General features: G+C 40.7%; 2 protein-coding genes across 2 annotated transcripts; one reads left to right on the top strand and one right to left on the bottom strand.

The window, feature by feature from the left end:
* Positions 1 to 1,717: 1,717 nt before the first annotated feature.
* On the bottom strand, positions 1,718 to 3,719 carry opn1sw2 (opsin 1 (cone pigments), short-wave-sensitive 2). The gene is given in 5 exon segments (XM_030776474.1): positions 1,718 to 1,843; positions 2,013 to 2,252; positions 2,500 to 2,665; positions 2,750 to 2,918; positions 3,341 to 3,719. Coding segments are annotated over 5 exon segments (1,080 nt in total).
* A 6,511-nt stretch (positions 3,720 to 10,230) lies between these two features.
* hcfc1a (host cell factor C1a) lies at positions 10,231 to 25,378 on the top strand. The gene is made up of 28 exons (XM_030776987.1): positions 10,231 to 10,330; positions 11,614 to 11,818; positions 14,712 to 14,860; positions 16,093 to 16,253; positions 16,349 to 16,557; positions 16,661 to 16,745; positions 16,838 to 16,944; positions 17,145 to 17,324; positions 17,445 to 17,792; positions 18,014 to 18,165; positions 18,262 to 18,456; positions 18,691 to 18,915; positions 19,059 to 19,163; positions 19,307 to 19,529; positions 19,639 to 19,781; positions 19,896 to 20,034; positions 20,188 to 20,408; positions 20,555 to 21,425; positions 21,568 to 21,713; positions 22,078 to 22,266; positions 22,387 to 22,609; positions 22,812 to 23,099; positions 23,761 to 23,864; positions 23,955 to 24,092; positions 24,182 to 24,367; positions 24,502 to 24,799; positions 24,932 to 24,995; positions 25,136 to 25,378. Exons 2-28 carry the CDS (start codon positions 11,623 to 11,625, stop codon positions 25,173 to 25,175), a joined length of 5,385 nt encoding a protein of 1,794 aa, XP_030632847.1. The 5' UTR covers positions 10,231 to 10,330; positions 11,614 to 11,622; the 3' UTR covers positions 25,176 to 25,378.
* Positions 25,379 to 25,847: the final 469 nt, after the last annotated feature.

The following is a 25,847-nucleotide window of genomic DNA, read 5'->3' as shown; positions in this document are numbered from 1 at the left end:
AGGTATGTCTGGAATTCCGCTAGTTCTGAACTATTCATGATTGGCAAAAGTTCACTACTAGCAGAACTCAGATTTACACCCGAAATACAGCGAAAACTCCAGCTAATGGCACAGTTTTGACTTGCATGAATTGCCACTGGATATCTGGTATTTTCTATCACTTCACATCACAAAATATTTTAATCTAAATCTAGACCTTTGTTTTTTGGGAAGGACTTAAACCATGTAAATGATGTCATCTGAACAGGGGCAAATATCACAACATAGCTTCTTGTTTTTTTAACATCATTTATGGTTTATTCTCTTTCTTTTAACTTTTTTGCCATTGTCTTTTAATTATTCACTTGACTATATAATATTGAGAGGTTATTCTGTAGGCTGCTCAAGTTTATTGACGTTCTTCTTTTTTTCAGTGTGTGATGCACATTCCACGAAGAATGGTGAGAATGGATGGGTACATTTGCACTACCTTGAGTTAGAGACATGGTAAGTACGCTGTACTAAGAATTATATTTTAAATTATAACAGTATTTGAGGATTCAGGCATTATTTTGTATTCATAAATATTCTATGGGTATAATGTATTTAAAAGATCTATATACCTAAAGGATTCTGTGCTGTTGAAACATCCATAAATAAGGAGAAAATAATGGTAGACCTGCATGTCTGTCATCTCTGCTTTGTGATGAGTAATCTGAAATATTTACGATGGCTATAGTGGGATGGTTATATGTAACTCAATAATACCTAGTAACAATAATATAAAAGTAATTTAATCTGATCCACTATATAGTTACATGGTACAGAATTAACGTTTAAAACAGGAAATTCAAGTTAATTTTCAGCTATTTATAAGTACAGGGTCTGTACCGGTGACTGTGAATCAGGAAAATACTTTTTAGTATCAGTATAATCCAATGCTCTTTTAGTGATAGTATAATTTGTCTTGCAACTGAGTGTTTTGTGTATATATTTTAACACAGAGACTTCAGTTTACATACAAGACAGATGCATATCTTATGCCGCTCTGAACCAGATATCCCTTTCCAGCTATTAATGCATTTTATATATGTTTTGAAACAATACAGTTCCAGACTGTCTATTTGACAGATGACACTGACCACTAATAAGTGAGTTGCAATATCCTGTCTGAAACAATCTGGTCTTCATAATTGTGCTATGGAGCAGTTAAAGTTTAACAATCATAATGCATTATGTGTCATTGTGCTGTTTATGTATGGTTGAGTGTTTAACTTCTGTCTGTTATTTATTATTTTGTTATGCATTATTCCATCATAGATTTGGAAAAAAAAAATCCACAACAATAAATAAAATGTCAGGTGATCTATAGGTTTTGAGTATATCATGTAGAATGAAAAAGAAATTTGTGAGGGATTATGCAAATCCACATATTATCCACATGATACTGGATAAAATATGAAAACCATCTTTAAAATCTAATAACGTACAACTGTGCTAACACTTCATACTAAAACAGTGAAATTCCTCAGGAAATTGCCTTTATTACTGATCTCTTGCTTTTTAATAAAATAATAGTGACTAGTCTACTTTTACATCAAGTTCATGATCATAACATTGAGATTAAAAGCAAAAATTCTGTTTGTTTGTTTTTTTTCCTCTTTTCATTATTTACAATGTACAAATGTGTTTTAGAGCCAGAGTCACAGTGCCTGTGTAATAGGATAAACTTAATGCTTCAATTTGATTAGCTTGCGGGTCCAACAGAGGAGACCTGGGTGACTTGAGATGCAGATGATGCCTCTTCATCCTCCCCAAACGGACTCTTCCCACAGAAGACAAGCTTCATCATACATGACCGGAACTGTAATTAAGGGGCGGGGGAAGTAGGTATCAGAAAGAATAGGTAAACACATTGTACTGATTTGAATGAACATGCAAATAGCAACTGATGTTATATCTGCAAAACTGAGTACTGTTTTCATTTGCTAGTAGACAGACAATAAGTTGCCAGTCAACTGTTCATACTTCACCTGTTTGTTCATGAGGACATAGATGACAGGGTTGTACACAGTGGAGGCTTTGGAGAAACAGGAAGGTAGGGTTGCCAATCTCAGATCAAAGGGTTCCCCACGATGAGTCACAACCCACAAGGCAAATGATGCGTATGGCATCCAACATACCAGGAAACCAAACACCATAATCACCACCATCTTGGTCACTTCCCTCTCAGCTTTCTGAGTAGAGGCTGAATCTGCCTGGGCTTTAGCTGCCTAATAGATACATAGAGAAAGCCTTACTCTCCAAATACAATTCAGGGCTCTGAGATTGCCACCTAGTGTTCAAAAAGCAAAACATTTCCGCTGTATGTGCTCCACATTGTCATAAAAGCATTTTTTAAAAGATTCTCCCCAGAAAGTGTATTCCAAGGTCCTAACAACAATGTGGTCACATGTTAAAGACTTGTTATAATAGTCACATAAAACTATTTCTTTGTAATTTGATGGAACTTATGCTTACTGATTTTAGTGTGAACAACAGCTGACCGTAGCAGAACAAAATGACTGTAAAAGGGACGCCAAAGCAGAAGCAGAAGAGGTACATGACGTATGACTCATTGTTGTATTTGTTGTTTGATGTGTACCAGTCAGGAGAGCAAGAGCACTGCAAACCTTCTGGAATGTAACTGTTAAAAACAGACAAGAAGCAGTCAAGAGGTAGAACGCTGAGAAGCAAAAATGAAATAAAAACCAAAAACGTGTATACTTACCGACTCCAGCCAAAGAGCGGAGGAAGAGCAGCACCTAATGCAAAGACCCAAGTGACTGCACACCCAATTAATGCATGGGTTCCCTTGAAAGCGAAGTTGCTAATAGGTTTGCAAATAACAAGGTACCGCTCAAAAGCCACCACAGAGAGAGACCATAAGCTCACCATACCTACGACGACAAAGACAGACAAATGTTCATATAGAGCTATTGTCTACCAGCTTCTAATCTACAGACGTTTTGTTAACTCCAGTGCTGCTGTCACTGTGGCTTACAAAAATGTAGTATGTTGTTTTCTCATCTCTGTGCAGCATGGAGATACCTGCCATTGGCTTTTCCAGAGGTTCCAGAGTCAGGGTGCTCATTCATTGTTAGTAGATACACAGCTTAAGTTTGAATTTTGTAACTTTTTAAAGATCTGTTCCTGTTTCTCATTTACATCATTATGTCAGTGCCACAACAGCTTAATAATGGAAGTGAAATAACTGTTAACAGAACAAATAAACACACGAATGCATTTAATTGCTTTAAATCATTAGAATGAACATATAGTAGTTGGTTACACAAAACATGGGTGATTCACGGTTCCATACCTCCAAGAGTTGCGAGGAGTCCCTCAACTATACATGCTACTGGTCCAAAAATGAAATACCTTTGCGAAAAAGAGTAGAAAGCAGTGAAGGAGCCAACAGTTGATACCAACAGGTTGGCGATCGCGAGGTTCACAAGAATGTAATTGAGATGAGATCTCAGCTTCTTGTATTTAACGGTGCAGACAATAGTGAGGACATTTATTGTAGTCCCACCAATAAAAAGAAAGAACATGAATACAGCCATAGCACTGAATATGAAAGGGCTTCCCAGGTGGTCCTGAGGAACCAAAAATGGGCTCAGAGCTGAGATGTTATCGGTGTCTATGGGAACGGGAATGTAGAAATCTTCCATCATCTCCTGCGGACGTGAATTCCTCATTTTGGTCCAGACAAAGCCTCCACCTAGTAACCTTAAAAAGTTTGACCACAAAGACTGATTCTGTTAATATGATTTGTATGAGAACCCTACTGCATTGCTAAATGCAAGGTATGTCAAAGTCTATCACTGGATCTCTGAGGTCCGTCTTTATCTTGCGTGAGGTGTTAAGTGCTCTTTTATAGAGGTCCAAGGGATATCAATGTGCTCATCCCTGATGCTCACAAAAGAAGGATTAGAAGTCAGTTATCAACCCTAAAACACAATCTCTCTCATGAGCATGTACATGCACACACACACTTGTCCCATCAATCCAAATACACAAATGAAACAGCACCTGCTGTGCACAACACACAATCTTTACCTAATCCCATTTCCTTCAGCAAAAGCTGGCTAATAAGGATAATCCCATTCACAATGGAGAATAGTTCAGTGTTAGCAGAGGCGGTTAATCTGCCAGTCAACGTGAATAAAGCGGCTAATCATACACATTTGAGCTCAGTGCAATCCAGTCTTTACGGGATTATCTCAAGCTTTGTGTCTTGAGTCTTGGCTTCAGTCTTGAGCCTTTGGTCTTGGTGTTTCACAGAACCATAAATGCTGCCTACTGGTAGATCATCCAAGAGTGTCATCGAGCATTTCCTCACACTCAATATTGAAAAGGCCATTGATCACAGGATTGATCTTCTAGCATGACATCAGAAGACTAATATTGTCATTTAAGGCAAATAATGACAGTATGCTCTACTGATCAATCAAATTATGAAATCAATCAATTTAGGATATCAAATTATCAAATTGTGTGTAGCAAAATTTTGTGCATCTAACCCATCAAAAACCACTGCCAAGGATGTATCATTAAAGCCATGCAGTACTCAAAGGAATGTTAATACTATGAGCTAAAGCCTCTATCCAAATGCATATCTTCAACAGATGCATCATAAATTACAAGTAATGACTGATTTTGTTTAAATAGACTAGGGTTAAACTAACTGACAGATAACATGACTTTATGAATCAAGGTTTTTGTCAAACTCTTAGAAAATAATTCCAGGCACATGCTACTTATTAAAAACTACACTAGAAAAAAAAAAAAAACTATGACAAAAATAGCAAAACACTCAGTCATGACCTGAACATGTCCAACACACTTACAGTCAGTCACATGCTTTTTGTTTTTTTCATATAATTTTTTTTCTGTTAACTTTTGTTATACACATGCCATATGTTCAGATGGGACATGAATCCTCTGGTAGCCATTAGATTACTGCTGTAGGCTACTGACCTTAAATTAGACAGTAGCTGGATTTCTATTCAGCAAAGTAAATGCCATGAACAAGATGGGGAACTTTGCTTGATTTTAAAGTGTGAAAGACTTAAACCATGAAATGTCAATAGACAAAATCTTATTTATTTGATTATGTGTTTGGTTATTTATTTGTTTAGATAAGCCAGTCAAAGTTCAGAATTTGAGGAATAACAGTCCACTTTACAGCTAAAATTTTTGAAACTAAAGCTTTAAACTATTTAAAAAACTGACAACCGGAAAAATATATGTACTTCCCATATTGGTTTGTTGTGTAAATAAGTTACCTGTTTTAAAACTCATTAGACCAATTAAGGACTCTTTGAGAATGAGTAAATCTTTCATATTGCTTGAACAGTAAGGAATAATATTCATTAAATTAAGCATTGTAATCAATGCAACTTTCTATGAGAATTAGTAATGGGTTTTGTTTATAAATACAGTTTAAGAATACAAATAAGAACATATGTTTATATGAAAGCATAAAACTGTGATAAGGTCAGAGATAATTTTACTGGAAAAATGTAAATGTATATCCATCCAGGACTTGGATACCTTTGAACAAATATTGTTTGTACATATTGTTGTTATATAACAGTAAATTCTGAAAGGTTTTAAGTCAAAATTCAGGGACAAATGGTAACATTAAAAATAAAACAAAAGTGACAGTATAAAACCTATCAGTTATGCATGAATTAAACCTTTTTCTTACTTTCAAAAACAGCCAGTGCCAATTAACTGCTACATCATATCCCTATCAAGACATAAAACAGCTCAGGACGTATACACTGGTGTGTAGCTAAAACTAAAAATCTTTATTTATGTCTATGAAAAAAAAAAAAAAAAGATCATGGGTAATGGAACTATCAGTGTTAATTTAGTTGGGGGAAAAAACTATGAAAGCGATTAATCCACTTAGACCCTTTGGTGTCAGTACCATACACTGATGTATATATCCAGCCAATCCGAGTGAGGGAGAAAAGAGAGAGAGAAACACAGAGATAGGGAGAGAGAGAGAGGAGGGGATAGTGGAGGAAAGAAAGAGAGAGGGAGAGAGACACAGGTAGGAGGGGACAGAAAAAGAGAGACAGGAGGTAGGGGAAGAGTGAAGAGAGAGAGAGAGAGAGAGAGACAGAGGTGGATAGAGGAAAAGAGAAAGAGAGACAGAGAAATGGAGAGAGAGAGGGGAGCAAGAGGGAAAGTGAGACAGACAGAAATGAACATTATATATGATTTGTTATACATATTCCTCTTTGACTTAAAGCCAAAAACAATTCAGGTAGTCGGATGCTTAAATTGGCAAACATGGTTATGCACAACAATTTGCAGGAAACACATCCAAACTGAGTAGAAAAATGTCACCATCACAGCATAGGACCTATGTGAGAAAATGTGCCAATGATAATGATTACCATACAGGTTGTGCATTAAACATGCACGAACTATATTAACCCGAGAAATTCACATCATCTGTGCTTTTAAGATATGGTAAGTGTATTTTAATTGCGTCGTTTTATTTAAGTTCTCTTACTGGCCAGTGGAAAATTTTAATTAACTCTGTTTTCTCTTTCTTAGATTATACTGAGCAACCACTCATCTGTGCTAAAAGCCTTGTCCTCTCCCCTCTCCTCTGCCTAAATCCTTGGACTTCCTCACTTATATGACCTGTGTGGTGATCTCTTTAGCGGCTCAGAGCTAATTTCTAGAATTGTAGTAAGACTCTTAACAGCTGTAGGCAGCAGGGAACAGCTAAGTGGGGTAACCGGGGTGAAGACTCCTCCAAGTGCGTCACTCTCTCATCTTTAACCGACTGACTTGCTTTGGCCTACTTATGTCTCCTTGTTTGTGACTTTAGTCACACAGTGAAGCTATGCAATGATCAGACAATCTCTTAAGTTTTCCTTTCATATACAAACATATGAACTTGCAAGACATCACATTTTTCCTGGGTCATTGGTAGCAAGTTGTTTTAACTTCATATATGTGTGAGAAAAACTGTTGTTTAGAAGTGGCTTTTTTCAGTTCAGTGTTTTACCTGATCATATACATCTATCTGACTCAGTTAATCAATGGCTTTAGATTCACTGAATTCATGTGCTATTTCTGCAGTAAACTCAAAACTGGGCAGAACCGGGATTTTCATGAATGCTGATTTGTATTAATCAAGAGAATAATGTTTACAGCTATATGTCATTTAGTAGAAAAGTTACAAAATCAGTTAAATGTGAGAGTAATCTTAAGTAATCTCAGGAAGCATTTAGACTAAAATAAAGGCCACACCTCCTTTCATTAGCTTATTTCTCCATGTCCTTACATTGGAATAAGAAAAAGACACTCCAGTTCATCTGCAACTGTGACACGCTGGAGCATTACGTACAGTTCCACAAACTAATTGATAACTGTGCAATATTTTATTAGTAAGAAACTGATATCAATCCATAGTATTTGCTGATGGATACAATGTACCAATTATCATAGCACAGAAAAATAATATCATGTTTTTTTTAATCATTGGAGAGTTACGAGGGACACTATTCTGTTGAAAACCAGCAATAATATTGGAACTACTCCTTTAAACTGTTTGCCACACATGACAGCTCACCAATTTACAGAACAAACAACCAAGAACAAACAAGGATTACACTGGTTCCAGGATATAATATAGGATATTCCGATCTTCCTGGCTAACACTACATTAATTATGATTGACTAAAAAAACAGCAGTCACAAAAATGCTTCCATAAACAGTTTGAATTCAAATTCAAATCTTGTCTTTTATTGTTGTAACTGCAGAAATACAAGGTATGGTGACATTTTAATTTTTTTCTAAGGCACAAAACAACAAATTCCTACATAATCTCCCATCACGCACAGTCTGAATTTGATGTGGAATCAGTCCAATAAATCTTAGTGTTTTATGCAAAGCTGCTATTCTTATATAGAAAAAGGCTTATTTTATCATGAGTATGTCATCAAGTGTTTTGCATTTTCCCTATGCTTGGGATCAACCCTTTTAACTGAATTCATCTACTGCATTCCCATTGTAAAACAAGTCAGTTAATGACCTTCTCCTTGTCAACAATCTATGGTGATGAGACTGTTCATTAAACAATGTTGTTAGATGGCTGCCTGTTTCTGTCATGGGGAAAAACATCAACTTGAAGAGAAAGACTATATATGGACTTCACCAAGTATAAATGTGAATTCTTTTAGCCACTCATTGAGTACTCGGTGTGTGCGATTGATTCAAATAATCTGCATAAATGCCATCAAAAGTTGAAATAGGGATGGAAGTCCAAGCTCTGGAGCATGTCAGTGAGCGAGCTGAGGCTATACTAATTACTATAGTGGCTTTATACCAAATTTAGCAACATTGCTGAAGCCTCTCCACCAGTTACTGTGGCATGACATAATATGCAAATAGACAGCCTAGTGCAGATATACACTTGTACAGACAAAAGGAAGCACTGTTTATTACAGTTTATTCCGAGGTATTAAGAAAACTTTAACCCAGCACTGGCTTTACAGTCAGTATGCAATGCAGTGGTGAAGAGTAACCACTGTCTCTTCATAATTCATTCTAAACAAAGTGTAACAACTGCCAGATTGAGGCAATTCTAGGACCTCATACTGTCATACCACAATATGATATCATCACACTTGGAGCAGGCTGGGTGCATTACTGTTGTTTATGCAAACTTGATTTCACATACCAAAGATCATATGGCATGCGCTGCCAACAGCCTTCTGAGCTTACTCCTCTGAGCCCAGACACTATCACCAAAGTGCACAGATAAGGCAGGAATGACCCAGCGCCATCAGGTGCTGGACGTCGTCATTGGTTGCAAAAGATGATTCCAAACTAATTTTCGATTCAAAACTCATTTCTATGAATGAATGAATGATCAGACTGATTGCTTTCTCTGGCAGTTGTGCATCATTCCTCTAAAATGAATCAGAGTTACAGCAATTAGTAATTGCTGTTATCCTGTCAAAGTGACAGGGGGGTGGGTGGGTGGGGTAAACTGGGAAAAATTAATGTTCTGATATTGTTACATAAAGTTCCACTATTTCTAAATGAAATGTTGAATTTGTTGCTCAAATCTGCAATATCAGTATGGTGGTCTGTCTACACTAATTCTTTCATTTAAAAATCTAATGTGTTGAATTTGATACTCAAATCTGGAACATCAGTTAGGTGGTCTGTCCTGGAATAATTCTTTCATTCAAAAATCTAGTTTGTTACATATTTTAATATCAGTTTATGTGCGACAAAACAAAATAAAAAAGTACAACATATGTTATTCTATTTGAACTGGCATATGTTTTCATCAGGCTAGTGTCATATTCAATTTAAAAATTGAGTAGTGCCTTGAAGTGCAGCACTGCCCCCTGTCTTATAATAAAGGAACATTGGACATGTTGTCAAACCGTTGCATGCATGAAAGACTTGAAAGTACAGTTCGAGAAATAAACTGGTCTTTGATATGCTCATGTGTTTAAAATAGGGAACGTGTCAAAAATATTGCACAAGCGGCTGCTAGACATATCTTCAACAAACCTTAAAATTAAGCTAGATTTTTTTTTTAAAATGCTCATGTTATGATAAATGCTCTCTCTGTGTCACGCAATCTGTATCTGTTTATGTATGTGACTTAGATAAAAATTTGCTCTAGATGTTCACAGAAAAACGTTTTCCCGCTACATTTTCTGCATTCTGCTTGTAGTGACCAACCCTGCCAGTGGGGGCGCGCCTGCAGGTATAAAAAATATGAATTCGAGAGTCGAGCTGTTTTCCCAATTAATTCTCCGGCTAATTTAATGAGTTTTGAATTAAGAGTAGGATATCATGACTACGGTATACATGATACCTTGTGAAGACGCGCGGTTTTAGATAAAGGGAAATAAAATGCGTAAAGTCTTAAAGCCGCCATCTTTAGTGTGGGACAATAACCTTTCGTAGAATTAGCTGAGTGGCTCTCTTAAAGAATTAAAGCCATCTTTCCGCATAATTTAAGAAAAAAACTAGAACATATGTGATGCTTCGTAGAGAAGGGTATTCATATACTTTCAAATGAGTTTTGCTCTTTCGATTTGCCAATCCAGTGGTGCAATTTTTCATCAGTCGCCATGTTTGGTGTGGGTAAGGGATAATCATCTGTTTTTCCACCCCCTTACCCTGTCGAGAACATGGCGGCTTCCAGGCAGGCATGAGAGCGGATACTTCCAAACAAATCGAATGAACTTGGACAACTGTCTCAAAATAAGATCAGCTAAACTTCTTATTGGATTTTAGAACTCAAACCAAGTAAGAAATGTTTATCATAACGAAATGCATTTGACCAAAGGTTGTGGTTTTGTTTATGGCGAACTCCGCCGCCATTTTTCTTGAGGGAGTAAAAAGTGGGCTGATTTGTCAAGATGGCTGCTTCCACAAGGGTAGCGTGAATAAAATTATGTTTCACTGGGGGACGCTGATATCTCGCTTAACTTGTTCATGCACAGATTTAATTGACCACAACACGACGTTAAATAAGCTTGCATTAGTGCAGAATTGGAGGTCTAATGTACGTACAACTTGCCAGTAAAAAAGCTAAACTGGGTTGCTAACGTTAATCTTAGCTGCAAGTTTGGGTCAGATTTGTTATCACAAACATACCCTGGTCTCGGAAAAAAATAATCTGGTCCAGGATTCGTCGTTGTGGTGAACAGCCTACAGGGCGCGTGTTTATATTGTGTCAAATTTGACTGTAAACAGTAATCTCTGCTCGTGCACTGAATGCTTAACAGAGATGGCGACTCCCAGGGAGGCATGAAAATAGCCCTATGCACCAATTTGCGATTGGTTTTCTAATGCTTGCGAACATTGTATCGTCTGTCCAATTTTTAATTAGTTTATCTGTAGTTGATCTAGTGATGTTTCGTTATTCGCTTGTATTCCAGAACCAGACGTGAACTTGGCAATAGTTAGTTGTATTTATACACGACTCCGCCATTTTTCAGACTGGCGGAGGTTTATTTGATTGTTACAAGATGGCGACTTCCATGAATTGATACACTGGCACTAGCGACATTTAAATGTAGAATACATATTTGAGTCATGACATTTTGAGGAAAAAGGCAGGTGTATTATGTTACCATTTACCGTGGTGTGTGTGAACGAATTTTGCTTTAATGCAGCACTTTATTTTGCTGCAGCTAAGTCAACCGGCTTTTGTGTTTTTGCAAAAGCTTTGGCAAAATGGCGGAGTCTGTGTATTTTGCCTTTTAATTTTAATTGATTTTGCATGCGATTGCGAAAACTATGTTGGATTAGCTTGATTAAACACACTATTATGTTATTTCGGTACTGTGACCAATGATACATGTGTGAAGTTAATATGAAAATAATCTGTATGTTTGGCTAACATGCTAACGAGCTAGCCTCTGGCAATGCTAACTAGCGCGGTGTTTGCTAGCGCCTAACGTTTAATTGTGCTAAGCTTGTCAGCATAGCTAGGTAGCCCATACCTAATCACCACCTAGCAAACTGTGATTATGGGGTCGCATCAAGGTTGGAAACATCTGAGATTTTGCTCTGCTTTTCTCCAGTAAAAGGACATGTCGTCCCCTGGCTCTCTTGTTACTGGGACCACTGGTTCTGTGCTTCAGCCGCGATGGAAACGAGTTCTCGGATGGTCTGGCCCAGTACCTCGGCCAAGGCACGGTCACAGAGCTGTCGCTATCAAGGAGCTGATGGTTGTATTTGGGGGTGGAAATGAAGGAATTGTTGACGAATTACATGTTTACAACACAGGTAAGACACAATGTTCGTACCTCTCTTTAGTAGTTCACTAACACCTACATAACAGGTTCGCATATATTCACATGACGAGCTCAATTAAGGTGTCTTGTGCCGGTTTGCTCTGTTCAGCCGCAACTGGTCAAGCTTACGATAGCATTTTATTTCAGTGGCAAGCTAATATTAGCTAGTCAGCTAACTGTGCATCCTCGTTGTAATATGATATATTTGAGTAGAGTTTGCAAACAACCTATCTGACTTGCATGTTTGGTTAGTGTTATCTGTCATATTTAGTTCATGTTAATATGATGGCACCGCTAACGTTAACACTGAATATCTTGAGTTAGCGAGCTTACGTTATTCGTTGAGTGTTCTGCTGAGCGTCGACCCAAAATGGTATTTAAGTAGCACCTAACTCTCTCAACTAGAATCGTTGCCAGTCTCTTGTGCAACTGCAGCGTTAAGGCACTGCGGTCACCCACTTATAAAAGATTTAACAATATAACCGGTAAGCAGTATTGGTTTGCAGATTTGCTTAACCTACGACTGTGGAGGTATCGCTTACTGTCAGGCAGAAATGGCGCCATTAAAGGAAAAATGGACGACATGCATCGCGTCACAGCCAGTCCTTACAGTTAACTCGCTTACTGCACCATGTCAATCAGTTTATTTATTGGACTTACTACAAATGAGACCGGTTTTCTGCTACTGTTTTTGTAGAATTCCCCTGTTCACTTTCTTGCTGTTGTCATTAGGACTTATCAGCCTTCATAAAAGAAAAGTAGACTTACAGATAATATTTAAATCTAACAGTTAATTTTTGTTTATCGGCTTCCATGGAGTAGACTGGGAGAGGGAGAGCTGTTTGTCTAAGACCAATAATAAAATAAAACTTGTGAGTGTTCTGTGAGTTTATATGTAGGCATTATTATTAGCTTCTGTTTACATTTAGTGAGTCTGATGACACAATTTGTCCTCAAAAGAGATCAGCTGTTGGGCCATAAGCAGTGTACAAGTTGAGTGTGATTCAAACGGTGGTTCCCCACCAGAGCTTAATTGTGGAAACAAAGCCTTAGTTCAGCTGCAGTGTGCACACTGTTTTTTTTAAACGAACAGTGTGTTAAAATCAAGACAGAGGTCCAGGTTCTGTCACTTGGACATGCACCAGAAGTCTTGTGGTTAAATTGTGCATCACTGTAAGTTGATAAAAACACTCTGGCTGAGTAGATTACCCGTAAAATTCAATGTTAGTCCAACAGAGGCTTTTCCAGTAACTAAAAAACAATCCGTGATAACAACTTGGTTGTTATTGTTTAAACAAATATGAGCTTTACTGCAGACGACAAAAAAATATCAGGATGTGTCTCTTTCACGGAGGAAAAGTGTTACTGTGTTTTGATGCCAGACTCAAGGCACAGCATACCATGGACAATGACATATGGACATATAACCATGCCCCGTGATCATATAGTGAGATGTGTCCTCCTTTTTGTCTATGTGTATTCATTAAAACGAGTCTGTGTGTGTGTTGGTAATCTGTATATTGAGGTGGACCAGCTATAAAAGCTATTAGAGGTTAAAATAAACCCTATTCTGACTAATGCTTGTATGTGACCTATGTGTGACTTATGTGTTAAGTGCACCACTAGAAACTGTATAGATGGGCACTGGTCCACACCCAATAAGATGAGAAAATCCAGTTGCTGCAATTATTGAGAGAAAAAATGCTGTTTCAGCATCACAGCTCAGTCACAAATGTTTTGGTTTTCATGTAGCTTAGTGTTAAAATGTTAAAAATGATAAATCACGTCTAATGCAAAGTAGTGTTTTGTGTGACCAATCAGTTTTGTGGTTATGTATTTTATCTGCTTGTGGATACTTCTGCTCCGTATGAACTTTAAAAAGTTACCTCTTTGATAAAGACTAGTCTGAATTGTTAAATTGAAAATAACATGTATTTTTAATTGTGGGGCATGCTTTTTAATTTGGAGATGTCAACATGTCATCATTGTGTTTTATATGAGCTTCACTTGCAAGGTATGTCTGGACAGGATTGGAAATAATAAACAAAGAGAAACAAAAAAGAACAAGTGCTCATTGCCATGAAGATTGATGCCTGAGAAAGCCAGATACCTTGAGTCAAAAGTCAAAACTGTCCAATAGGAGAAGAGCTTTGGAGCATTCATATAGTCAGATAGTCTTAATGTTTGGCTAACAGACATTTGGCCTAATGGAACACCTCTTGCTTCTTACCTCAACTTGCACACTTGGCGTTCAGCTGACCATGGTCACATATAACAGTAGAGCTTAAAATCATGACAAAAAACCTCCAAAAGACCAGTGTTTCTTGGCCTCACATTAATACACTACTGATGTGGAACATTTATAGGCACAGTCCAATTAATCCATAAGGTTTAGACTAACTGATGTGGAGCGAAGTTCAGTACAAGAATTTGTAAGATCTGTACCTAACTTACAGTATCAGGTGTGGTTTGCTGAGACTATGCGGCTGTGCTGTAAAACTGGATGCTGTAGTCTTTGTCTCAAGAATCCATCATGTTTTGCTCTTCAGTATTTTACATTGCTTTCAGAAAGTCCTCTTTTCATTGGGTAGTCAATTAGATGTCTAACTGAAACTAGTGTGAGAGTGAAGTTTTAGAAGTGCTTAATGGATTGTATTAAGCCATACTGTCGAGACATGTCACCCTTTAATGCTGGTCAGGTAACGAAAGAATTAAAGCAATGGTTTCGATTGAGTGCCTTGATGAAGACCTTTAAGCTTTGCTTCAGACACCAATATGAATACTTACAATTTTGTTGGTGTTTCTCTAGACTAGTAAATCTTTAGTAACTCAGTCATTTAAAGGTAACATCATACTCAACTAATGTCCTCTCTCTCTCTCTCTAGCAACCAATCAGTGGTTTATTCCAGCAGTGCGTGGAGATATTCCCCCTGGTTGTGCTGCATATGGATTTGTGTGTGACGGCACCCGTCTGTTGGTCTTTGGAGGAATGGTGGAGTATGGAAAGTATAGCAATGACCTTTATGAACTACAGGTATGTGATAGGATTTGACAACATATGTAGCTGTTGCTGTGTTGGTAGGAGGCCTTATACATTCTGTATCTGTGGCATGTATGCTTGAACCAGTCTTGTTCAGTAATCTGCGCAAATCATCCAACTACACTCATTTTACTGGCCTGTTTAAAAATGGTATATTACAGCGAAGGCAAAGGGGCAGTCTCTTCAGGCAACCCTTAGTGCGTAGTGTTTATCTGATCTGCATGCTGTGGTGTAGGGGTATGCTATCTTGAGGACCTTCAGAGACAACATGTCAGAAGTTATTTATCACATACTTATATTATGACTTTGATTAGATAATAATTGAGTTAAACAAATTAACTATGCCAATGTTTGTGCTGTTAAGATTGTATTATCTGAATGTGAAATTTTAATTTAAATGAACTAATTCAGTGCTCACTGTGGAACTACAAACAAGGGTCCTAGAACAATGAAAAGGTTCTCATCACTGTGTGTCATCTGTGACATCATTGACCTGTGGTCAATAATGTCAGTTATTAACAATGGCTGTGGTTATCAGCAGTTGGCACAAGCCTAGTGAACATGGGTTCTCTCTTCCTTTGTCACATCATGGGTTGTGATTCTGAGTTTTTACAACTTGCCCCACAGATATTTAGATAAATGATAATAATAAGAAGTGCTGATGACGACATCTTCAACTTATTTTACCATAAACATTTGTTGTACAGCTTAATAGCAGTTTTTGTTTTGATTACTTTAAATCATAAATAAAAGGATCGGTCGCTGTTCTCTTTGGAATGAATCTGTAAAGTTTATTTTTAAAAAAGTCATTGATTATATACACACTAGGATGAAACACTATATTTGGCAAGAAAACAAAACAAAAAAACTCCAAAAACGCTTCAAGTCTACAGCAGTCCATTTAGATTCATAACGCTTTCTTTTTGTTGAATTTTTTCATAAAAATATTTGGCCGGAGGGGATTAACAAGCACTGTCCTCCGTGTGCTACACTTTCATCTTCAAGTTCGTAGTGTATGAGATTCATCGAACTCTCCCTTTTTAGACTCAGTGTCTTAGGAGAGAGTTCTGATGGACACTCTGAAGGACAGCATGCCATGTGCTTTGGCAGGGCATTTGTTCTTTTGCCATTAACTCCAGACTGTATGAAACCCCGCAGCTGACGTAAAACCGTATAATCAAGACCACGACAGTTCAGCTGATTCATAGCATTTTCTTTTTGATTAGGCAAGCCGATGGGAATGGAAAAAACTAAAACCCAAAGCTCCTAAGAATGGACCCCCCCCTTGCCCCCGCTTGGGCCACAGCTTTTCTTTGGTGGGCAACAAGTGCTATCTCTTCGGAGGGCTGGCCAATGACAGTGAAGACCCTAAAAACAACATTCCCAGGTGCCTGTTCTCGACCAGATAAAGTACAAATGATGGTGATTCAGTTTCTAGCAAATCAAACCATTCTCTTTATACACTTACTCTTTTTTTGACAGATATCTGAATGATCTGTATACCCTGGAGCTTCGTCCTGGTTCTGGTGTTGTGAGTTGGGATATCCCAATCACATATGGGGTGCTACCCCCTCCACGCGAGAGCCACACAGCTGTTATTTATACTGAAAAGACGAGTAAGAAATCTCGTCTGGTCATATACGGAGGTATGAGCGGGTGTCGTCTTGGAGATCTATGGACTTTGGACATCGGTAAGAATCTTATAAATAGAGCTTTGAGCAGCAGCTGTTTTTCAGTTTGTTAAAAAAATCATTTTAATGCCAATTTTTTTTTTTTTTTTTTTTTTTAACGCAGATACACTTACCTGGAATAAGCCTTCAGTGAGCGGCACAGCACCTCTTCCCCGCAGTCTCCACTCAGCCACTACCATTACCAATAAGTGAGTGTGCTCATCAGTATTTCGGTTGGAATTTGCATCTCTTCAGTGAGTCACAGTTAATTTCCCTCGCCCTCTGTTATTCACCCATGCAGGATGTATGTGTTTGGAGGATGGGTTCCCCTGGTGATGGATGATGTGAAGGTGGCAACACATGAGAAAGAATGGAAATGTACCAATACCCTGGCCTGCCTGAATTTAGGTATGATGTGCAGATATCTAGACATGAATTAATGTGTTCTGAAAGAAGTGTGTTCAACCAGTGGTCCTGGGCATGTGGGGAAAATAAAACAAATACTGTCCTCAATGTCCTGCTATTCAGTCATCAGATTTTGTAGTTTCTCGTGTATATTCCGGTTTTATTTTGAGATTCACATTCTTTTTTCATCTGACTTTCCCAAGATTCCATGTCGTGGGAGACAGTTTTAATGGACACTCTGGAAGACAACATACCACGTGCTCGGGCAGGACACTGTTCTGTTGCCATTAACGCCAGACTGTATGTCTGGAGTGGTCGTGATGGTTACCGGAAAGCATGGAATAATCAGGTCTGCTGTAAGGATCTGTGGTACCTAGAGACAGGTGAGAACGATAACTCACGGATGTGAACTTGTTTATTTAAGACACCATTTTCTCAGTACGCAAGCTTTAATTGTCTTTTGCGGTTGTGCTTGGCAATCATCTTATTCGTTTTGTTCACAGAGAAGCCTCATGCTCCTTCGCGAGTGCAGCTGGTGCGAGCTAACACCAATTCCTTGGAGGTCAGCTGGGGTGCGGTGTCCACCGCAGACACCTACCTGCTGCAGCTTCAGAAATACGATATCCCGTCTGCATCAGCGGCAACCTCATCGGCTGTGAACGCAACGCCTTCTGTACCCGCAAACTCGCCCAAGAGTCCAGCACCTGCTGCCGCCGCTCCCTCCACCCAGAGCTTACCACACACTGGCATCACTCTAGTGCCTCAGGCTGCCTCACCCACAGCCCCTGGCCTTCCAGTCTTACCAAATGTGCCAGGAAGCCCCACAGCTGCCTCCTCAGCACGTGGTCCAGGTATACACTGCCACCCCTGTGTTGGAGAAAATATTTTTCAGACAGAAATTTGAGAATTGATTCAATTTGTAATTAATAAAGCTGGGTAGTAATAACTGAATGAATAACCAGTATTGGCATAACGGCTAATGTAGTTTTAGAATTTTTATCCCAACTTGTTTTTTTTGTTTTTTTTTTAAACAGCTTTTTGTACTCAACCTATTTATTTCATTGTTCTACAGCCATTTTGAAAGTTGCAGCCCCTCAGTCCAGCTCTGGAGCTTCAGTTGTCACAGTGCGACAAGCCAACCAAGCTGGGAAATCCCCTGTCACTGTGACCTCTCTTCCTGCAGGTGTTCGGATGGTTGTTCCTGCACAATCCACTCAAGGAACGGTATGAAAAGCAATAGTTACTTGGTGACTTTCAATGCTGGGATAAGAGAGCAAAGTCCAAGTTTACATTTTGCTTTTTTTTTTTTTTGTGTTCCAGCCCATTGGCAGCAGCCCTCAGATGAGTGGAATGGCAGCTTTGGCTGCTGCTGCGGCAGCTACTCAGAAGATCCCTCCTTCCTCTGGGACCACTGTCTTGAATGTGCCAGCTGGGGCTACCATTGTCAAAACAGTCGCTGTGTCACCAGGCTCTACTGCACTTCCCACTACCGTCAAAGTATCGTCTCCTCTTATGGTAAAAAAAAAAGAAAAACACTTTTGCCTTATTGCTCCGTGCCTGAAAGGAATTTTAAAACCTTGAAAAAGACTTTTTTTTTTTTAATCTTATTGTAGTGTTTACTGCAATTCGGTGATTTATTTTTAGAGTTTCCCTAAACTGTGATTTTGAGGATGTTCCTCTATTATCACTCAGAAATTTCATCTTTCGTGACTGAAGATACTAGCCTTCACATTCATTCTTGACCATTAGGTGAGTAACCCTGCTACCCGCCTGCTGAAGACTGCTGCGGCCCAGGTGGGCACCTCTACAGTGTCAAGCCCCAACACACCCACTCGACCAATCATCACAGTTCACAAATCTGGCACTGTGACTGTGGCACAACAGGCTCAGGTGGTCACCACTGTGGTGGGTGGAGTCACCAAGACCATAACCCTCGTCAAGAGTCCTCTGACCATGGGAGGTGGTGGCACACTGGTACGCAATAATAACTTGTTATGCATACAAAAAAAGAGCACAGTTTAGTGTGGAGTTACGTACTTATATGGAGTTCATTTGGTTATGATCCAAGCAGTTGCTACAAAGCATAATCATTTGCATATGTTGCCTTGTGTAAATAGCTCTCCAGCCTTGGCAAGGTGATGTCTGTAGTGCAGACCAAACCAGTGCAGACTTCAGCTGTTACTGGCCAGGCCTCCACCAGTCCTGTCACTCAGATTATACAGGTAGGTCATTAATAAAGGTAAAGAAGACTCTAAGCCAAAATGTGTCTACAGTTCTGAAGTGGCTATGTGTAATCATTGCTCTTTGCAAGTCTGACCGGAATATCTCTCTCTCTCTTTTTTTTTTTTTTTTTTTTTTTTTTTAGACGAAAGGCCCTCTGCCTGCTGGCACCATTCTAAAACTGGTGACGTCAGCCGATGGCAAACCCACCACCATCATCACGACCACGCAGGCAGGTGGCACAGGAAACAAGCCCACCATCCTTGGCATTAGCAGTATGTCTCCCACTGCCACTACCAAGCCAGGAACCACAACTATCATCAAGACCATCCCCATGTCTGCAATCATGACCCAGCCTGGAGCAACAGGTGAGCACATTAACCTTCAATGGACCTTCCAATGGATGCCATATATCTCAATTAATTACATAGTTGGTTGTGCTCCATGTGCTTATATGTTGTTATCCACCTTTTGTAGGTGTTACTAGCAGTACAGGGATGAAGTCGCCTATTACCATCATCACTACCAAGGTGATGACCTCTGGCACAGGCACTCCTGGCAAAATCATCACAGCTGTGCCTAAGCTTGGTACAGGACCAGGTCAACAGGGAGTAACTCAGGTATCAGATTAAGTTAAATCCACATGAATCAAAACATTGCCATATTTAAAATGTCTTGCTTACAGTGGAGGACTGATGTGGCCCTGGTTTTCCATGCTTTGTTTCATTCTTAAGGTGGTTTTGAAGGGTGCACCAGGCCAGCCTGGGACTATTTTGCGAACTGTACCAATGGGAGGAGTTCGTCTTGTTTCTCCAGGAACTGTATCTGCCGTCAAACCAACTGTAACCACATTGGTTGTTAAGGGCACAACTGGTGAATATGCTTGTTTTTAACAATTTATACATGTGCATTAATGTTCACACATTGGGTCTTTTACCATAGGTCTGTTTTGCATTGTAGCCATATTAGCTGTGGCTGTGTGGTGCAGAACATTCATCATCAGGGTTTGTCCTGTCTTTCTCTAAGGTGTTACAACTCTGGGGACGGTGACAGGCACGGTTTCTACCAGCCTAGCTGGTGGAAGTGTTGCCAGTGCCAATGCCTCTCTGGCTACACCCATTACCACCTTGGGCACCATAGCAACATTGTCCAGCCAGGTCATCAGTCCCTCTGCCATCACTGTGTCAGCAGCCCAGACCAGCTTGACTGCAGCTTCAACGCTTCCCACATCTGCCATTACCATGCAGGTTAGAGTTCGCAGGTCTTTGGCTGTGAAAGGTCTGAATTCAATTGCTTTGCTTGTCTGTGTTTAAAATTGGCCTGTGTTTGTTGTGACCTGATTATCATTGAAGGTTATTCTCTTTGTCCAACTGTCTGTTTTCTTTTCCCCTAGACTGTAAATCAGCCTGCCCAGGTTACCCTTATAACTACACCCAGTGGAGTGGAGGCCCAGCCAGGACAGGACCTACCGGTCTCCATACTGGCTTCTCCTACGTCAGAGCAACCGAGCTCAACAGACGCTGGTCCAGGTGACACTTCTGGAAATGTGACATTGGTGTGCTCCAACCCCCCCTGTGAAACACACGAGACTGGCACCACCAACACTGCTACGACCTCAACAGTCAACATGAGTGGGGTGCAGCAGGTGTGCTCAAATCCACCCTGTGAGACACATGAAACAGGCACCACTAATACAGCAACCACAGCCTCTTCAAACATGAGCTCTGGCCAGACGGGCACCGTACAGAGGGTCTGCTCCAATCCACCCTGTGAGACACATGAAACAGGCACCACTAATACAGCCACCACAGCCTCTTCAAACATGAGCTCTGGCCAGACGGGCACCGTACAGAGGGTCTGCTCCAATCCACCCTGTGAAACACATGAAACAGGCACCACCAATACAGCAACCACAGCCTCTTCAAACATGAGCTCTGGCCAGACGGGCACCGTACAGAGGGTCTGCTCCAATCCACCCTGTGAAACACATGAAACAGGCACCACCAATACAGCCACCACAGCCTCTTCAAACATGAGCTCTGGCCAGACGGGCACCGTACAGAGGGTCTGCTCAAATCCACCCTGTGAAACTCATGAAACTGGCACCACCAATACAGCAACCACAGCCTCTTCAAACATGGCAGGCAGCCAGACTGGCACCGTACAGAGGGTCTGCTCAAACCCTCCCTGTGAGACCCATGAAACAGGCACCACCAACACAGCTACCACGGCAACCTGCAATATGGAGACAGGAGAGGGTGCAGGTATTGCCTTTGAACTAGTGAACACTTAATCAAGTGAACAGTTGACTGGATTTTTATACAGACATTTAAGTGCTTCTAAATGCTGGTTTTTAATGATTCTTTAACACTGAGTTTGTTATGACTTGTTTTCTTGTGTCTATAGGTCAACAGAGTGGAGATGCGTCTGAGCCAGGCACCAGCACAGATGTGCCCTCCACTGCAACTTCTGGAACAAACCCAACAACTACCCAGAGTAGAGCCATCACCACAGTCACCCAAGCCACACCTGCCCCAGGGCCTGCAGTACCAGTGAGTCAGCAGCTCACAGATATACTAAACCCTGCTGCTTATGGAAAACACTTTATGCTCAAAATGAAAAAAGTCATACAAAACTGCATTTTTGATTTATCGTGAGTTGAAAAGTTTTTAAAAAACGCAGCATATTTTGCTATGATACAATTACTCTCGCTTTCAACACCATTTAAACACATTTATGGGAAATAATAGCTATGTAATTAAATCCTTATATGTCAATCAAATGTTCGAGTTGGACAGGTCAAGGAATATCTTTGGTTAAATTCACACGAAATAGAGGTTTTTGACCATCAGGGTATACATCTGATACTGAGTTTTTACACAGCACTGATTGTTTTCTGTCATCTGCCCTGCGTAGTCCATCTCGTCCATCACTGAGGCGTCCTCAGGTGTGGGTGAGCTGCAGCAGGATGAGTCTGCTGCCCAGGCCGCAGGCTCTGAAGCTGAGCCCATGCAGACGGAGTCCCAGGCCGAGATGGGAGCAATGCCTATGGAGCAGGGTGTAGCAGAAGGAGGGGCAGCTCAGGTGCAGCTTCCAACGGCTGAGGTACAGTGAGTGAATCTAGCCCAGCAAGAACCTTAGGTTATAATACTTTGTAGCACGAAAATACAGCTGTACAAGAAATGCTGATCAGTATTGCTAACTTTTGTTATTGCGATACGTCAGATGGAGGGCATGGAGGCTGCGTCCCAGGACGTGGAGGGACAGGGTTTACCAGCAGAGCTGATGATGGAGGGCCAGCCCACAACACTCATGGTCACTGGTCTGACCCCAGAGGAACTGGCCGTAACTGCCGCAGCAGAGGCAGCCGCTCAGGCGGCAGCCACAGAGGACGCCCAGACCCTGGCCATCCAGGCAGTCCTACAGGCAGCGCAGCAAGCAGTGATGAGTGAGTGAATCAAACATCACATACCTGAACGTCAAGTGTGCCGTCTCTCCTGTTGGTCGTATGCTATACCCGAAGTATACATTTGCACTCTGTGAAAATTTGAAGGTGTAAGGAGCGGACGCCCCCTCTTTGAAGTGTAGCATCAGTTGTGTTGCGGGTCAGAGGCATGTTCAGTTGTTTGGCCTCTTTTTGCTCCACACAGGTTCAGGTGAGGGGGAAGCAGAGGGTGGAGCTGACGGGCACCAGACCCACAGTATCCCCATAGTGCTGACCCAGCAGGAGCTGGCAGCTCTGGTCCAGCATCAGCAGCAGCTGCAGGAGGCCCAGGCAGCACAGCAACAGGGAACAGCCCAGTCCACGTTGCCCACAGAGGGCCTGGCCCCGGCCGACAGCCTCAACGACCCCACGTCCGAGAGCAACGGCCACAACGAAATGGCCACCGCGGTCTCCAGTGCTGTGGCCGGCCTGCTGTCTCAGACGTCTGCCGAGAGTGAGTCCTGAATACTGTTCCTCAGCCCAGTCTCTGTGGAGTGGAGATTTAAAATTCTGCACCAGAATTGGATGTTTTTATAATGTATTGAATCAGGACATTTTGGCTCAGGGGATGCAAATGAAAGTTTCCTGATTTTAAAGCATCAGATTTAATAATAATTACCTTTAAGCACAAATTGACACCACATTATAGTTCAATTAAAACCAAAAATGTTCCTTTCAGGATTCGAAAATAATAATTTATAACCTGTTTGAAACTGAAATTTCAAGGTATTATTTATTTGGTAACCCTGAAATATATGTTTGTATGCTATGTATGAGGAACTTCCATAGCACTTTTTGCATATGGGCTCCTTCATGTAGAATATCATCTCTCGTAGATCAGTGGGCTCATCTATTGATGTGACATCCCTCCCAAAATGTTTCTGACATCACGTTCATTAGTACAAAGCAAAATGTTAACTGTATTGATATGTGATCCAGTTTAAGTCAACAATTCAGTGATTAAATGAGATAGTAGACTGTGGTTGACTTTTCCTCCCTCAGTGGGGGAAGTAATGTAGCAAAGTTTTTTCTGGATTAAAACAAATATATATGTGATATTCATGATGCACTAAAATAGTGTTTCTCACCAGTTAAATGTGTTCTCCTCTCTGTAGCCTTGGCTCCATCCAGCTCATTAGCACCAGCTGTTGTCGCCAGTCCAGCCAAGATGCAAGCAGCCACAGCGCTCGCTGAAGTAGCCAATGGGATCGAGGCAGGGGTGAGTCAAATAAGAATTTCCCTCACTATGTATCCTCATTAGAATTCAGATATATTTTGAAGATGTGATCATCTCATACTTGTTTTGCAGAAACAAACACCACCAACTGCCACAGTCAAGCCACCTGTGAAAAAAGAAAACCAGTGGTTCGATGTTGGAATTGTCAAGGTGACAAACATGGTAGTAACGCATTATTACGTGCCTGGAGATGACGTCTCTTACGCTGAGGTAAGTCTTAGCTACGACCACACAGGATTGTTTGGGATAAGTGGGAGGTTCAGAAACAGAAAGTTCAGAAACATCCTGTTGTGTCGTAGGATGACTCTGGAACAGTCCCCGACTACAGCCAGATGAAGAGAGTCGAATTGCAACCAGGCACAGCCTACAAGTTCCGTGTGGCTGGCATCAACGCCTGTGGACGTGGCAACTTCTCTGAGATCTCTGCTTTCAAGACCTGTCTGCCAGGCTTCCCCGGGGCACCATGTGCCATAAAGATCAGCAAGGTACTCACACACATCTTATTTAGACACATCTTTCTCAGTGACAAGTAACATGAAGTAGCACTGACAGTTTCTTCATCTCTCAGTGATGCACTCAGTACTGAACACCCTCTCTCTTTCTCTCTGTCTCCCCCTAGAGCCCAGATGGTGCCCACCTCACTTGGGAACCCCCATCGGTAACATCAGGGAAGATCATTGAGTATTCTGTCTACTTGGCCATACAGAGCAGCCAGACCACAGAGGCCAAAGCCTCTGCCCCGGCACAGCTTGCCTTTATGCGAGTGTACTGTGGCCCCAGCCCCTCATGCCTAGTGCAGTCCTCCAGTCTGTCCAATGCTCACATAGACTACACCACCAAGCCCGCCATCATCTTCCGCATTGCTGCACGCAATGAAAAGGGCTACGGCCCAGCCACACAAGTGCGATGGCTACAAGGTGGGCAAGTCTGCAGTTACTTAGATTGTTTTAGTAGCAAAAAAAAAACAAATTTCTTGAAGAGAACTTAAAAAACAAAAAAAAAAATCCTGTGAGGTATGATAATACTCAGTGCCTGTTGTTTTTCTTCAGAGTCGAGTAAAGATGGCGCCTCTGGAAAGCCTGCCCCAAAAAGAACAGTCTCTTCGCCAGATGTGTAAGTGTCTACGTGTTTATCTACATCAAAATGAATTGTTGGACTGTTTAACGCGTACAGACATAAACTATGAACTATAACGTAAAGACTTGTACTCCGGGGGGGGATCTGACTCTTATTCATTCATGTCTTCCATACAGTAAAGGGACTGGTCCAAAGAGAGCGAGAACGGACCAGTGAAGAGGGGGGAGCAGATGCACATACCCTCCCTCCCACGAAGACTGATCCCTCCACCCTGTGCTCCATCTCACTTAACTCATCAACAACTCTTATGACACACACTCATTTCAACAGCTTGAGCCCTAAGCAAGAAGTGAACGTGCTGATTGTTACACACAACCTTTTGGCTTTTTTTTCTTTTCTTTTGAGCAAAAGGAGTGAAAGAGCACATTACGCTCTTGGAGATTATATATATATATTTTTTCCAATTTTGACAGAATATTTGTTTTAAAAAAAAAAAAAAACTTGCTTATTTCTTTAGTCTTCCTTTTTGCCCTTCCCAATCTGTTCCTGTCTATACATATAGTCTGGCTTCAGTAGAGTCTCAGTGGATGGGCAGTTCATGGAAACACACAGTGTGTGATTTTTATTTTTTTTGGTCAGCTGGGCTCTGCTAAAAGTTTCCTTTTTGTAATGGATTCGGGGGAAGAAAGAGAGATCTCCACAAACGATGAGTATGGCAAGAGGACGGTGCAGACGTTTTTTTTTTTTTTCAAAAGCCGAACCAATCAACGTAGAAAACCAGTGAAAGCACTTGGCCTCTGACAGGAGACATTTCCCACGTAGGAGGAAAATGGTTCAACAAAAGCAAAGCATCTACAAATGTAATCCTGTACTCTGGCCACCTGGTGA

The sequence above is a fragment of the Chanos chanos genome, chromosome 6 (assembly GCF_902362185.1).
Source record: "Chanos chanos chromosome 6, fChaCha1.1, whole genome shotgun sequence".
Classification (NCBI taxonomy): Eukaryota; Metazoa; Chordata; class Actinopteri; order Gonorynchiformes; family Chanidae; genus Chanos; species Chanos chanos.
Note: the sequence above shows the minus strand (reverse complement) of the source record. Positions and strands in the feature narration are given on the sequence as shown.